The 15137-nt window shown below is 45.0% G+C and overlaps 1 protein-coding gene and 1 long non-coding RNA gene across 15 annotated transcripts in view; one reads left to right on the top strand and one right to left on the bottom strand.

Annotated features, from left to right (window-relative positions):
- pcdh7b (protocadherin 7b) overlaps positions 1–3448 on the top strand; it is a 68406-nt gene extending 64958 nt beyond the window's left edge. For 2 of the 6 annotated variants that reach the window (XM_088372354.1, XM_088372344.1), the window contains exons 3-4: positions 1953–1971; positions 2900–3048. In XM_088372354.1, the coding sequence (XP_088228480.1) occupies positions 1953–1969 (17 nt within the window). In that variant the 3' untranslated portion in view covers positions 1970–1971; positions 2900–3048. Of the gene's footprint in view, positions 1–1952; positions 1972–2899 lie in introns of all 6 variants that reach the window. The other 4 variants (XM_088372334.1, XM_088372327.1, XM_088372342.1 and 1 more) reach the window with 3 other exon arrangements.
- LOC148403231 (uncharacterized) overlaps positions 1–15137 on the bottom strand; it is a 270701-nt gene that overhangs the window by 179773 nt on the left and 75791 nt on the right. The gene's annotated exons all lie outside the window — the stretch shown is intronic.

The following is a 15137-nucleotide window of genomic DNA, read 5'->3' as shown; positions in this document are numbered from 1 at the left end:
ACTTCCTTGGGAATTGGGTGGAGTGGGAGTCAATCGAATGATCCGGCCCAAAACACGGCACTGAGTGAGGGATTGAGCCTTAGTCCCAAAGACACCTACCCGGGTTTTTCTCTGGAATCTAATCTGATCTGAAAAAGTCCGATCGTGTGCGCTTTTTAAAGTAAGCAATATTCAGCGTTGTAAAGTCGCTTCTTTTTTTGTTTTATTTTCTAATTCCGAATATTCGAAATATTACAACTAATTAAAAAAATATTTTAAAAAAATATTACAATTGATTAAATAAAAAATAATAATTATTCTGAGATGGATTCACCATCAAAATGGCAGTGTTTGTCATAAAGCGAAAGCTCAAGCTGTCGACGAGGAGCAAACGGGATCATGTCATAAGATCATGTCTGAGAAGATGTACTGGACGCAGAGTGCCAGTTCCTGTCAAAGTGCTTCCTCCAGGATGCATCCTCCAGGAATCCCGTCTGGACCACTCGCCGTCTTTTGGCAGTGTGTTCGGCCGATGACGGCCCAGAGGCGGCCATGCTGTCTTCTCCGTTCAATCTGACGGACTGCTTCGCTTCGCCTCGCCCGGGCTTTGACCCCCGCTACACTCGGAGCATTGTCACTCTCCTTTAATTCTCCTCGGCTCTGTCCTCGCAGTGTCGCCCTCTGTTTCTTACGTAGCCTGAACTGACGCCATGCCAGACGCTCAGCACGAGCAAAGCTTTCGTATGAATTCGATTGGATCGTTCGCAAACTTAGCTTGGCTGCGGCCGAGAGACGGCAAAACATTGTCACTCTCGTGACATCGACCCCTCCCGCCTCCCATTTCTGAACTCAAGGAGGGCAAATGGGCTGTGTTGTGGGTCATTATGAATTTACAACCTTCCCGCGGCTGAAAGCGCTTCTCCCCCGAGCGATACAGACCGTCTCTGGCTAGCCAATAAGGTCTCCGCCCCCCCGGGGGCAAAACCTGCGAAAGGAAGGCCTCCTTTGCCGGGCCACTTAGACGTGCAGTGAGGCTTGCAACCCCACTCGGAAACTTAACGACTTTTCTTTGCCACGTCCTGATTATGGGATGGAAGCAACCTTTAATATCCGCTTGAAATTCAAATTTCGAGGTTACAAATGGCCTGCAACATCCAGAAGTTGTCAGAAAATCTACATTTTATGTTGCTCAATAGTAAGTCCAGACCTACTGTTGGACTTATTGATGTTCAAGGTAGAAAAAAGCTTTTCGCACAAGTACTATGTGCTCCAAAAAAGACACATTCGAACACAACCATTCATATCAAAATCGCAGGCTACGCTAACAAGCTTTCATATTAAGGAGAGGGCCACAAAGTATCATCCCACGGGCCGCAATTGGCCCGCGAGCCGCATGTTTGAGACCGCTGAGCTAAAACAAGTCAAATTAATTCCCATAGCGCAAAAGTGCCTCACATCTGTATTCTTACAATTCGGGAAACCGAAATGTCATCTCCAGGGGGAGCTGACAACAACAAAAATGGGAACCTTAGTTGTTTCGAGGAGTCAATTGAATGAGCAATCAGTGCTCTCAAGAATCCCGCCTGGCGTTGTGGGCAGGACAATCAGTTGCCGCTTGTCTCTCTTTCCGAAGTTGTGTGTGTGTATGTGAGCGCTCACGCCACCATCCATCATGTCATCGCATTACATCTCCCAATTTTGTCAACTTCTCTCGCCTTTCCTTTCCATCACTCGGCTACTTAGAATTCATTAAGAGCTGCGTCGGATCGGCTAATGATAAAAGTGAAAGCGGTTCCCCGAGGGCTTGACACTCGAGCCTCGCCTCCATTCCATCGGAAACGGATTATGAATGGCACTCTTTAGCTTTTCCCATGCCCCGCCTCCTTCCTTTTGTTTCAAAAATGCCCGCCGTCCGTGTATTCAATGTGGCAAACAGAACAAATGATTTCTGTTCTGTCTTCTTTCTTTTACAGGAGAAAAAGAGCATTAAAAGTAAGGCGCCATACCAACACTTTTGTTGTTTTTGTTTTTTTTAGGCAAAAGCATGCTTGGCTTGGTTTGCACTCCCCGTCGCTGCTTGGTTTTGATTTCCCATGCATCCTTTCATGTCCAAACTACATCAAACATCTCCAGAGGAAAAAAACAAAAACAAAACAACAACAACGTCTCTTACTTGTCCAACGACGCGTTTTCAGTGACACCGGCAAGTCCTTTAGAAGCGTCTCGTAATACAATCGCTAATCTGAGGCCGTGGCTAAAACAGGTAATTGCTTCAAGGCCTAATTTGTGGATTAAAGAGACTAGCAGGACGCTTGAGCCAGCCAAATCTGAAAAGCTACTTAGATCAGGGGGACGTGATTGCCGGCTGTCAATCGCCGGATAAGCAAAGGAGTCCAATTGATTCTTGAGTTGCTCATTGTTGCTCGCCGCCGCCTCAGCACAAACACCTTTTTGAAGCATGACATGATTTCAAAGGCTTCTTCACGCCTCCACCCGTCTCGAGTCGGAGTTCTGCCGTCCGTCCGAGCCGGCGAGCCGCAGTTTTTCATTGTCTTGTTACACTCGCTGTGGTGGCATGCATGAAAACAAAACATTGCTTTTATTTATGCCCGTTTAGTGCTGCGAGAAAAACAAAATAGTCAGTAGCGACCTTCACAGGTTCCATTTAGCAACACAGCTAGACGGAGTTGGATAGTTTCCTTTTATGTTTTTAAATGACACTAATTTGGTGAAAGGCAAGTCGACTGGTCACTGATGGACGTCACAAGTAACGCAACCGTAAATTCTGCCATCTGCCAACACTTCACACAATCAAGTGTTAGATATCAACACGAGCCACTCATCGATGAATCTCCAAAGTTGGTGAAAACAAACAGAAGGCGCTGACGCATTTGTCTTCTCCTCCCTCTCCCCCCCGCAGATTCACGGCCTTTGCCTGACGTAGCCATGACCGGCAAGTGCACCCGGGAATGCGACGAGTACGGCCACTCGGACTCCTGCTGGATGCCCGTCCGCACCCCGCCCGAGCGGCGGCTATCCAGGTCCACCACCACCCCCCAACAACCAAAGCTTTCCACTTTCATGAGCGGCGGCGGCGGCGGCGGCAACAACGGCGGCAGCAGCAGCAGCCAAGAGCAGTCCGGCAGCCAAGAGACCCTCGCCATGGCCGCCATGGCCAACGGAGACCCCGCCGCCGGCCACGTGCTGGGCGACCGCAACCGCAACCTCCTTAGTAAGAAAATGGCTTCTTCCTCGTCCTCCTACGAGGCCTTCGGTTCGCCGTCTTACGGCTCCCCTCCGTACGGCTCGCCCGGGGGCGGGGAGGAGATGCTGAGCCACCCCACCGAGGAGATCCCCATGGTGGCCACCGGGGAGTACAAGCCCACCTCCTGCGGCACCCTAACTCGACGGGAGGTCTACCTGTAAGACCACGCGCGGGAAGGAAAAGCCCACGACGTTAATTCCCCCCCCCCCCCCCCCCCCCCTTGCATTCAATGAGGTCGGACTCCAAAGACTCAAAATGTCAAGAAGGTGGCCTTTTAAAAAAAAATAAAATAAAAAAATAAGCGCTACCACTGAGATGTCAATCTGGTGACTTGGGCTCTTGCAACGTGCTCTGCTGCCCGAGTGTCCGCCTGTAGATTAAGCAACGTATTTGACACGCTGATGCGACACGACATGCATGCATCCACATCCATCACATACACATTGAGAAAAACAAAAAACAAAACAAACAAAAAAAAAAAAGACTTTTTTTTAAAAGAGTGGCCAACTTCAACATTTTGTCTGGAACTGGTTACTGCAACCTAGCGGCTATCGGTCCGCAACATTTGGAGCATCCGTGGACTCAAAGACCGAAAACAAGGAGATGTCGGCAACGATTTCAAATATTCTTCTGCCGAGACTCTTTGGCACCGGTGATGTCACCGGCGACATGGAAAAATTGTACAGAGACACTCGGTACAAGTGTACAGGCTGCGCTGTAGCTATCTTAGCTAGCTAGCGCATCAACGGTTCATGACGGCGCGCCGCCCTGAAAACAGCGTCCTGTTTTTGTTTTTTTAAAAACAGCTTTGACTTCATCGTGGGACAGACTGAGCAATAAAAATCATCGAGTAAACATTTGCCATCAATCATCCGTCGTTACGATTTTGGAACGATTCCCCCTCAAAGCATCGAAAAGCGACGCACAAGGAAGGAAGGGCACGAGATGTCGCCGCGGCATCCTTTGAGCACGAATGTAGAAATCAGCTCGAGCAAACGCAAAAACAATCAAACGCAGACTTTAGATTTGGATCCTTTGTGTTTCACGCCAGACGCTGAACTTGAAACATTCCACGCCGTGTTTTTTCGATTGTCAATCAAAAGGGGATCGTCTGTTTTTCTTTGTTGCTGTGTTTCTGTTGGCTACGTTTGGAACGGAGTTGCAATTTTCGCCATTCCGGCTCTCTCTCTCTCTCTCTCCCGAGTGTGTACGACATTGCTCCTATACTTAGCAAGTGTATACATGAATATTTACTTTTCTACTGCACGCTTTATGGAACTTACTTGGTTTAGTGAGAAGGAAGACGAAAAATTATAATGTAGACAAATCCCCTATTGTAACATTGGATTCCACCTTGTTGCTTGCTTACTTTATAACTAATGAAAACGTTAGCCGACTCGGTACGCCGGTTCCTCATTGGGGTATGGATATTGTCACGCAAATTTTTAACAAGGGGATCTACGTCATCGTCATCACTTTGTTAACGACAGCTGAAATTGTAGAGATGATCATGAAATTGTACTCGCTATTTGAACTGTTGTTCTTTTTTCTGGTGCCACTTTGTATCTTCAGTGCTTCTGAACAAAGACACACACACACACCTATACACACACACACACACACACACACGAAAATGCTGAGAGTGAATGCAAAATTGCAATTGTGCCTTTTTCTACCAATCGGTAAGAGTCGACACGGGGCACACGTTTCTTGCTTCCTGGAGAATCGGCCGGTCGGGTGTCTGCGAGCCAAACTTGAACTGGGCGTCAACTATCCATTCCTAGTGCGGTGCATTTCCCGGTCCGGTCCAAGACTTGCTTGTCGGTATCGAGCGTAACGATGATTATTCGTCCGCTCGGCAATTTATCGGCCGCATCTCGAAATATATTTGCGAAAGTGATCAATCCCGTCGATCGGGGACGAGATGGTCGAGATTCTCGATCTGTGCTGCCTCCAGATAAATGGACAAGTGAGACATCAGAGGTTTTTTTGCATGAAACAAGCTCTAGGGTTGAATACGGAGGCGTAGAATGTTCAAGTTGTAGTTTGCCCCGCCCCCCCAACAAATGCCTGGAGACATTCAACTGCTTACATGTGAGGGGGTCCTCCAGATGAAAACGCTGAACGTGCGGATTCCACTCCAGCGCTGCCTGAGGTGCGTCCTCCACTATCCACCACGTGTATCCAGATTTGTAATATTAACCATTGCTATTTGTCCTGCGACTTAGATGTTGATATAGAAATCGAGGAAACCTGACTTATCATCGTTAAATATAAATCACTATGCACGCAATTTAGCTGAACATGGCAACGTGTATTGAACGCAAGTCCACTTCTATTTATGAGATATTTTATGTAAGTTAATTTGCTTTTGTACAGCTTTGTGTAAATAAATCGCTTGTCAATTTTGTCCCTGCAAAAATTAAAATATAACATGGTAAATCTTGACCGTGTCCACGTCTCTGTCCATGTTATCTTTCCGTCATTGGACATTTTTTTCGGCTAAAACACACATAATAGGAAAATTTTGAGGGGGAAAAAAAAACTGCTCTCGAAATAATTTCACCAATTTTGGTGGACCTGTCTGTCTTAACAGGACGCATGGAAAAGTCTCATGGCTGGAGCCCAAATTGGTCTCAAGGAGCCATGAAAACACCAAACAGAAAGTCAGCCATTTTGCTTTGATTTCAGTTTGATGAACCTTTTCAGAATAATTCATCAGGGTAATAATATAATATAATATAATATAATATAATATAATATAATATAATATAATATAATATAATTGCTGCAGGAAGCTTTAACTATCCGCAAAGTGTTTAAATAATGAGTGAAAAATGTGGAGAGTATGGAGAAATGTTCTAATTAATTGATAAAAATCCTGAAAATTTGTTTGCGGAAATTGCTTCGACAATAAGTTTACTCCGCACGTACCCGCTGAGGCTTTCCAAACCTAAGAGAACATTCTGTTCAAGACCATTTTTAACCATTTGCCGAGTCAAGACGCAACTTCAAAGAAATCGGTTGTTGTTATGCAAATGTCGCTCATTTTCCTGTCTTGTGAAGCATTGTGAATCGCCAAAATAAGCAGCGGGGTAGCGGATTTTCAAGCAGACAAGAAAGAGGGGGGGGGGGGGGGGGAGATTAAGGCAAATTACAATGAATTTGAATGGTATTCATTTTGGGGCAATGAATACAAATTTTGTTTTCATAATGAATTAAACAGTGACTGAATCAGATAAATACAATTAAAATGCAAGAAAAAGCTCGTCAGTAGCAGAAAAACTGCATAATACATGATGTCGGCCAACTGTAATGACACTAATCAACTGTAGGGGGCGCGCCAGAGAGGTCCAAAACTGAGAGCTCAGATACTAAATAACCAAGTTGCATCAAATACCGAGGCTGAAAGCTATTGAACCTGGGTCACCTTGAGCATCTTGTCTCGGCTATCATTTGCAAACCTGCGCTAACTCTTCCAGATTGACACTTTTATTCCTTTCCTGCGGTCTTCTCGTGAATTCGCTTCACGTGAGCCATGATTTGGGGTGGCAAAGGTGTCACGAATTTTGCGAAGAAAACTTATTCCAGGAAAAACAAATCAAATGTCAAAAGCATCAATAAATCAAAGTTTCCTTCGCAAAAATCCGCGATACCGACCAACCACAATTTTAAACGTCTTTTCAGTCAATCACGTCTTAAACGCGTTAGGGAACCGAAACTGAATGGACGCGGTGCCTCCACGCGATTTCACGTCTCGGGCCTTACGCCGCCGTATCTGTCATGAACATGTGTTCATGCATAAACAAACTGTGCGGCTATTGATCCTTCTGTGATCTTTCAAACCGAGCACATGCGGCCGCTGAATTTGCAAGGCAACCCTACACCGCAGGTGACTCTTTGCTCATGAAACATTCATCAACGCCTATTTTGCATGAGGCGCAGAGAGAGACAGAAAGTTCCGTGTGAGGGAATTTGGGGTTAGCGCCGCACGGCACAACCTCAAAATTAGCATTAGTGACAGATTGTAGGGCAAGAAATCGTGCGTACTGCATGTGACCGAATCACGTCATCGTCGTTGGATCCATCGCCTTTCATCCCGTCGTACACTCGAAGGGTGAAAAGTACAGCGGAGTTGTTTACTCGCTACCGCGGCCCGCATCCGGCGAACGGCGGCGCTTCCTGACCCTCCGCGAAAACCTCTGCGGCGGGTTGCCTTCCTCCCTCGGTGAGGAAGCGCGTCGCGCTAATGAGCGCCTCGCACACAAACACGGGCGCTGATGCGCTAACGTACGAGCGAGGAGCCCGCAGGGATTGGGGACGGCGAACTGTTCCCAATCCCAGCGGGCAGCCTGTCTTCACGCAACAAAACACCTTTCAGCGGCGTCATGTTACCAAGCAAATCAAATACTTTGTTACTCGACTTCCATTTTCATCTGGTCGTTGCTCAAAAAAAAAAATTGCTCAGTACATTTCCAGAGGTACTTTTCCCAGAATCTTTTTCTCCTCCAGAAATGTTCAACTGAAGTTTATATTGATCCCCCGTGTGATTTTTGTGACGGAACTTTGGCGAGCTCTTAACAAATGCTGACTCGCGTCAGCTCCAGAACGAAGCGGGTTTATCCGCGGAAGCGACGGCAGCCCGTGAGAGACCTCCAACCTGGCACATGAGATTAGCGTCTGCTGCCGCCGCTGCCACGCCAATCGGCTCCACGCAGGCCGTGCGTGGCAGCCCACCCGCCAATTTGCGTGCAAAGCCGGGGCCGATCTCGCAACTGTCGCCGGCGACCGGAGTGCGGGTGACACACACAGACGTGGCCTGGAGGGGGAGAAAGTTTGGGACTGCACTGGATGCCAAGTCCATCTACTAACACATGTCCGCTTTGCTGGTCAAAGCAGTAACGTGGCAGTCTTTTACCATGTCCGACATAATTGCGCAACTTGGAAGTGGCAAGATACGCCGGCGCGGTGATGTCACGTTGCGCTACGAGTTCTCTCCGAGACTTTAGACAGACGACCTCCAGGACACGTCAGAATCCGAATCGTCGGAAATTTGGGCGTTAAATAAAAGAAAAATGTAAAAAAAAAAGGATATAAAATATAGAAAAGACGGTATTACAACGTTGAAACGTGTTTCTTGAAAACCCCTTACATCTTTGCGTTGACTCTCCCTTTGGCTGAATCGGCGTTTTTTTTCTTTTTGACGGACATAACGTTGTGGGCAGAAGGCGGAGTCTGTTTGTCTTGGGCTACTCAATCTTCTTCCGAGGAGGGGAAATATTTCCTCGGGAGCTCTGTAATCTACTCCCGAGTCTCGCAGCGGATGAGACGGACTACCCGAACGCCGTATTGGCTCACTTATCTCACCCCCCCCCAGCATTACACATGTACAGTGGCAAAAATGAAATAGAAAGCGGCAAGGGGCCCCGGCCTGACTGTCTGACTGTTTGGCTCTCCGGTCTCGTCTCCAGGCACGCCGGGCTGAGCCGGCAATTAAGATTCTGCACGGCCGGCCCGCTCCTGCAATGGCTGGAGAAGGAGCCAGCCCGCTGGTGATAAATGACCCGTGTTACTGTCAACGTCCTTCTTGGAGAACCCGGGCATTAATTACACCCGACTGTCATTAATATCTATTTGCTCATTTTCTTGACTGGCTGTTTTATTTCACATCATGATCACAAATGTCCTGATTGGTGAATATTCAAACGTTTACATTATTGGCAACTGTGAAGGCCATTTTTTTTGTTTTATTATTACTAAGACAACAACAGAGCATCCAAGTTGTTATCTCTCGGCAAACAATTTTCAAATTGAGCGGAGACACGCCGCCAAGCTTAACTCCAAAAACACACTCCCAATCTGTCAATCAAAATATAGTGGAGAGAAATGTCAGGATGGAGAGAATCTGCGAGAGTATATTTCTGGAAACCTGAGCTGATAGGAAGGCTAATACGAGGGGGAGGGGGGGGCTTGAATCTTTCTGACTCGGAGCCAACAAATGAAATACATGACAGGGAACACTTGAGTGCAAATATGACCTTTGAGTCTCCGTGTTTGCTGCCATTTCAATATCCAATGTTAAACTTAGTGCAGGCAAAAATAAATCCCGCTCACACCAAATCCCAGTGCAAGGTGACCTTCCGGCAAGTCTGCCTATTCAGCACTTAAGTGGAAGGTGAAAAAACTCCAAGGAAGGAAAGTGACTTTGGCTTCAGACCATCTGGCTTGCCACACCTTCACGTCCATCCAAAGTTTCCCGGGCACAACTCTCGCTTCCCGCCATCGATCAGCAGACGTACGCATCGAGACGGACTTATTGTCGATGTCATCAGGTCGACGGGTTCCGAAATGACCAGTCGGCGACGAGCATATGGCGAGCGCGGCATCCTGAAGTCACGTTGGACTTTTGGAGGGCAAGGCAATTTGACGCCTTGGAAGTCTCACTTAGAATTTGTTTTAGCTTAGCGGGTTTTGATTTTTGTCATAATTCTATACAATATAATATAAAATAATACTTTGCTCAAATGTACGTCCTCTCAGCTTCCATAGACGTGTCTGCCCGATTTTACGTGACACTTTTATGAACGTCTTCAAACTTGAGAAGCAGTTGGGTGGCTGTGAAAGCGCAATAAATAGCGGCTTGACGCTCTTGTGACGAGGCGTATTATTCCAAAATCTCGCATGCTGAAAGCAGCAAAGCTTTGAGAAATGCTATAAAATGAAGAGAACATATTTTTGGTAACATGCTAATTCAGGCGTGAAGGCATTGTTGGTGCCGGTGAAAAATTTTCCAGATTCCAGATGCCTTAACCCACCGCGGTATTATTCATGAAGACAAGTGAAACGTGGGGAGGCTCCGAGTGTATCTCCAAACGGGGCCGACCATATGTTGAGTGTCAATATGACTTCACGGTTGCCCGTGTGGAAAATAGCTGCGGGCCGCCACAGAGCGCACACACTCGCGCAGTGCGCTCTTTAGATAAATCATCCAGAATGCAAAAAAAAAAAAAAGAAAGAAAGCCACATCAAAAATAATTGTCTAAGGGAGAAATGTTTGATCGTTTTTGGCGAGATTCTCCGAGCGCAGGTTTGGCAAGAAACTGGCAGAGGAACTGATATTGCCATGAGTAAAATGTCCTGGCAAGAAAAGTAACCCAAAGGGAGATCAAGAAAAGCCAGTTGAGGTTTTCAAAAGTAAAAGATGATCAAGAGTGGTTGGATTTTACACAAGACAATGGATTCTGCGTGGCATAACCAAAAAAAAAAAAAAAAAAATCACACGTTGGATCCCAGAAGTGGACATTTTCGTCCCAGGAAAATCTGTCTGTCAAGCCCTGTTGGATTCCGTTTCAGAGCCACCTTGCTTGGCGGGTCTCACGGGAGGGCGGAACCCCCTTGCATGGGCTCCGAAAGGCGCCAGAAGATGCAAAAGCCTCCATTTGGGAACACGATGCAAAGGTGCTAATTGGCTTGGCATTTCACAAAAGGCAGATTTGACTTTGCGACAACGTTATGGCGCTCTTCTTCTCACCACACAACCAGGCGGGCCGGCTTGGAAGGGAAGCAGCCGACAAGTTCCGGATGGAGTTAAACAGCTACTGTTTGGGTTTGTTCTCTCCTCCCCCTGGTACGCTTCGACTTCCCTCCCGAGCCTTTGCTGATCAAACGTTCGACGCTGCTCGAGCTGTCTTCGAAAGTCTTTCGAACGCTCACTCTTGGAGTTGAATGGGTGTTCATGATTATTATTTCTTTATTATTATATTATTTATTTATTATTGTTATTATTATGTGTTTGTTTATGTTTGTATTTTATTAATTTATTTGAATTTATTGTCTTGAACATTATTTTTCCACCTGATGCAACTGAAGTGCGCTTACCTAAACGTGCTGAGCTGGATTAAAGTAAATAAAAAGTCAAAGCAGCCTTGTACGCAACAAAGCCTTGCGGGGGGACTCATCACGAGCCGATGGCTTTGTTTATCCGTCTGGAGCGCTGCCCAATTACAAACTCAAAGGATATCAAGACGCTCAAGTACGAGAGGATTCCTCCACAAACTCCTCTGGTTCATGGAACCGTTGGAATCGTTTGAGTCTGGTTCCCAAAGACACACGTGTTGCAGTGCGCAGACCAGAGCTCGACTTTAATTTAATTTAATATTTTATTTTATTTTTATTTTAAAATGGCTTTTGCTGATATACTGATTGTACATTTCATTTTACACGTCTAAAATCGGAGGTCTGAGCTTTTAGGCCAAGATTTGATCTTTTTCTCACTTCCGAGTCGATCCACTGTCATGTTTACGAGCCGAGTTAAGGCTTGGATTAATCCGGGGGCCTTAACCTTCCCCTCTGGCGGCAAAAAGAGCCATTTGCCTAATTGTATTACCGCCGTGGGTGTCCCTTCTCCAAAATGACACCTCCCCGCCGAGTGGCCGCTATCCGAGGTCCCCTGAGGGGTCGTGATGGAAGACGGCGGTGAAACCAGCGAGCTAACGACTACAAAAAAAAAGTTGGACTCGAGGGACGTCCGAGTCATCTTCGCCAGAGGTGACAAAAGTAAGTGACTCACAATTTCAACCGACAGCAATTCTACTACTCACTTTTTGTACTTGTGTCAAATTAAAAAAGAAAAAGTCGAGTCAAAGGAAAATGAAGACCCCAAGACGCAAGTGGGTGATGATTTGGAGGATTTGGAGGGCTGGTAACTTCTTCGCACTCAGCAAATTGGCCCCTAATCCCGCTGAGCGGCGGCAGCGGCTGCTTGTACATGCAGACGGCGTCTTTTCTCCGCTTGTAAGAGAATCTCCTCCAGATGAAATTCCCTAATGATCCTCACAGGAAGTTCTCATTAGGAGCCCGCCGGGAAATGGGCAGTTTTCCTGCTGGAGGTGGTGACGATCTAAAACGAGCCAAACATTGCCCACCCCGATCCAAATAGAATCCGAGAGTGAACCCCAATGGTGCATATTTCATTTGTATTTTTTTTTTTTTTTGCGTGTCTTTGATCGTAACAGCATTTAATAGCAGGATATTGTCATGGGAAAATAATTTGTTGTTTATAATTTCATCAGAAGGGTCAAACGCTCCAACAAGTGACATGCTGAGCTTTTAAATCGGCATCGTCTTGCTTTTGAGAGTTGCCAATAGGCACTAATCACTATTTGCGTCTTTTGCTGTGTTTGCGCGAGCTTCTAATCACTATGTTCTGCTTTTCGAAGGGGGTCGGTCCCACGCTGGGATTCATTAGGACATTGTAGAGTCGTTCGAAAGCGGAGGTGGAAAGTAACATCATACAAAGACTGTTCATTTCTTTAAGATTATTTTCCAGGGATTTTATTTTCCTTGAGTATTTGATTTTTATTTGATTCATCTGATTTTATTATTCAGTATTTATTATTATTAATATTATTCAGGGATTTTTTTTTCTTGAGTATTTGATTTTTATTCGATTCATCTTATTCCATTTTGGAGTCAGCCAGCCCACCCACTAAATGACTTTTATTATGATTTTCATTTGATTCATCTTATTTTAGTTTTGAGTATTTATTGAAGATTATTTTTCAGAGTTTTTTTGTCCTTGCGTATTTGATTTTTATTCGATTCATCTTATTTTATTCCGTCAGCCAGCCCAGCCACTAAATGACTTTTACAATGAGTAAAATCAATACTCTTTTTTTACACCATTATCTAAAGTTAGACTTCCGATATTTTTTTTCTCATAGTATTCTTTCCCACCTCTGAAACAAAAGTCTTGCGTACTTGGCTCAAAACAATAAACCAAATGACGTTAACTAGCGGTGCATGGACTCGGAATGAAAACGTCTCTGTTGAGCAATGCAATTTATTTTTGTTACTATTATAATCATGATAAGGAGGAAGAAATTTGCACTTAACCAAATGGCCTGTGCCCAAAACAAAAGAAAAGTAAGCCCTTTCAACAGACGTTGTGATTATATTGCAAAGTGGAAGGCATTCTATAGGGCGCTTATGTAAATTGAGGAGGGGAAGCTTGCAGGGGGAAAGTATAATTACACCGGCTAATCAAGCACAACAAAATAGCGTGCACAAAAGAACCTCTCTCTCTCTCTATTTTTTTTTTTTTAATCACTTTCATCATTTACCGGCCGAGCGAAATATTCAGAAGTGGTAATTGTGCAAGATAATAATGACGGTGCACGTGCAACGGCTGGCACAAAAGCGTGCGGGGAAATAACGCCTCCGTTTTCTCTCGCAATTTGCCGAGACGACTCGTTGAGCGTGTCCAAATCGTTCGAACTTGAATATCAAATTGGTTGAGTGAGGGGCCACGACGTCACAGACGCGTGGAGGGAGGTGACATTCAATGAGCTCCCGGTGCTAAGCAGTCCTTTAAGGTAATATTAGAAGAATGCAATTTCCAGCTCGATTACGTATAATATCCAAATTTCCAAGATTAGTGCAAGTTAAAAGCTCCGTATGGAATAAAGTGTCCATCTGGATGAAATCAAAGGCTGCACACACACACACACACACACACACGGGCGCAAAGCGATTCATGTTGTGGAGGGCGTCCTTCGGGAGCGCCGTCAATGTGACTTTGTAGACGTAGCGCTCGCTAATGTGTTTATGACCGCGCGACACGCTTAAAATATTGAAACCGTCGAGGGAGAGCTTATGCGAAATCTCCGAGATGCTTGCCCGAGATGGCCGCTTTTTGTTGCAGACTTTCGGTCTCAGAAAGCTCGAAAAACGGTTATGCTACAGTTCCTAAAAAGTTGAACCTGATAGAGATTTTGTTTTTCCCTGACTGTAGTCTGTGCAATGCACTATCAAGAATGCCAAGACCATTGAGCGAAACAAGTTGCCCGTGTGAAGATTATACATATTATATTATTATTATTATATCTAAGTCAACGTCAAAGTCAAAGTCTGCTTTATTGTCAATTTCTTCACGTCAAGACACACAAAGAGATCAAAATTGCGTTTCCTACTATCCCACGGTGACAAGCCATATTACATATTATATATATGTGTGTATATATATATATATATATATATATATATATATATATATATATATATATATATTTCATATTATATTGGTCCACGGACAAACAAAACTGTTGGGACAGAGAGAGGTTGCTCCGTGTGCACGCGCCGCCATCTTGAATCTACATATATATATATATATTATATTATGATAATATTTTTTCCTATTATTGTATATTTTTTTTACATTTTCAAGACTATCAAGTCACGAACAAAATATTTGGACTCTTTGGAGTCTGAGGAGGATTTCCACCTGAAATCCCATGCAAGTATTCTATTGCTTTTTTTAAATCGAACTTTTGGACCATCGAAATATTTTTGGGGTTATTTGTGCCTTTTTTTTGTGTACGTTCTCAATAAACGACATCGTCCCACGCGGTACAAGATGACAGCGCAACTAAATGTTGTGTTTGAATGGTGGAAATAACTGTTATTTAGCATGCCATATGGTGACCTTATTAGGCAAGTGACAAGAGCGCTGCCACTTCCTTAGACTTTGTCAGGACCTTGATAATATATAATAGCATTTGGCAGGCGACTTAATTATAAGCTGGCCCCTGACACCGCGTCACACGAGCCCTCGCCATCTGAAGGCGAGGCGAACAGGTTATAACTGTAATCCAAACTGCCACAGTCACTTTGGGAAAGAAAAAAAAAAAAAAAGTGTTGGCAAGGCACAAGCGGTACACAAACACACACGCACACACTTGCTTTTATGCGATGGCGCAGATGCTACCAGAACAAAGCAGTGCAAACATCTTGCACGCTTGGAAGCTGTGCTTTTTACACTCCATGGGCAACCGCAAAATCATTCTTTTGCAAAATGTACATTTCAGAACCCATTAGTCAAGTACAACCAATTTGT

Source organism: Syngnathus floridae, chromosome 1 (assembly GCF_059516105.1).
Source record: "Syngnathus floridae isolate MCC-2025c chromosome 1, RoL_Sflo_1.0, whole genome shotgun sequence".
NCBI classification, from domain to species: domain Eukaryota; kingdom Metazoa; phylum Chordata; class Actinopteri; order Syngnathiformes; family Syngnathidae; genus Syngnathus; species Syngnathus floridae.
Note: the sequence above shows the minus strand (reverse complement) of the source record. Positions and strands in the feature narration are given on the sequence as shown.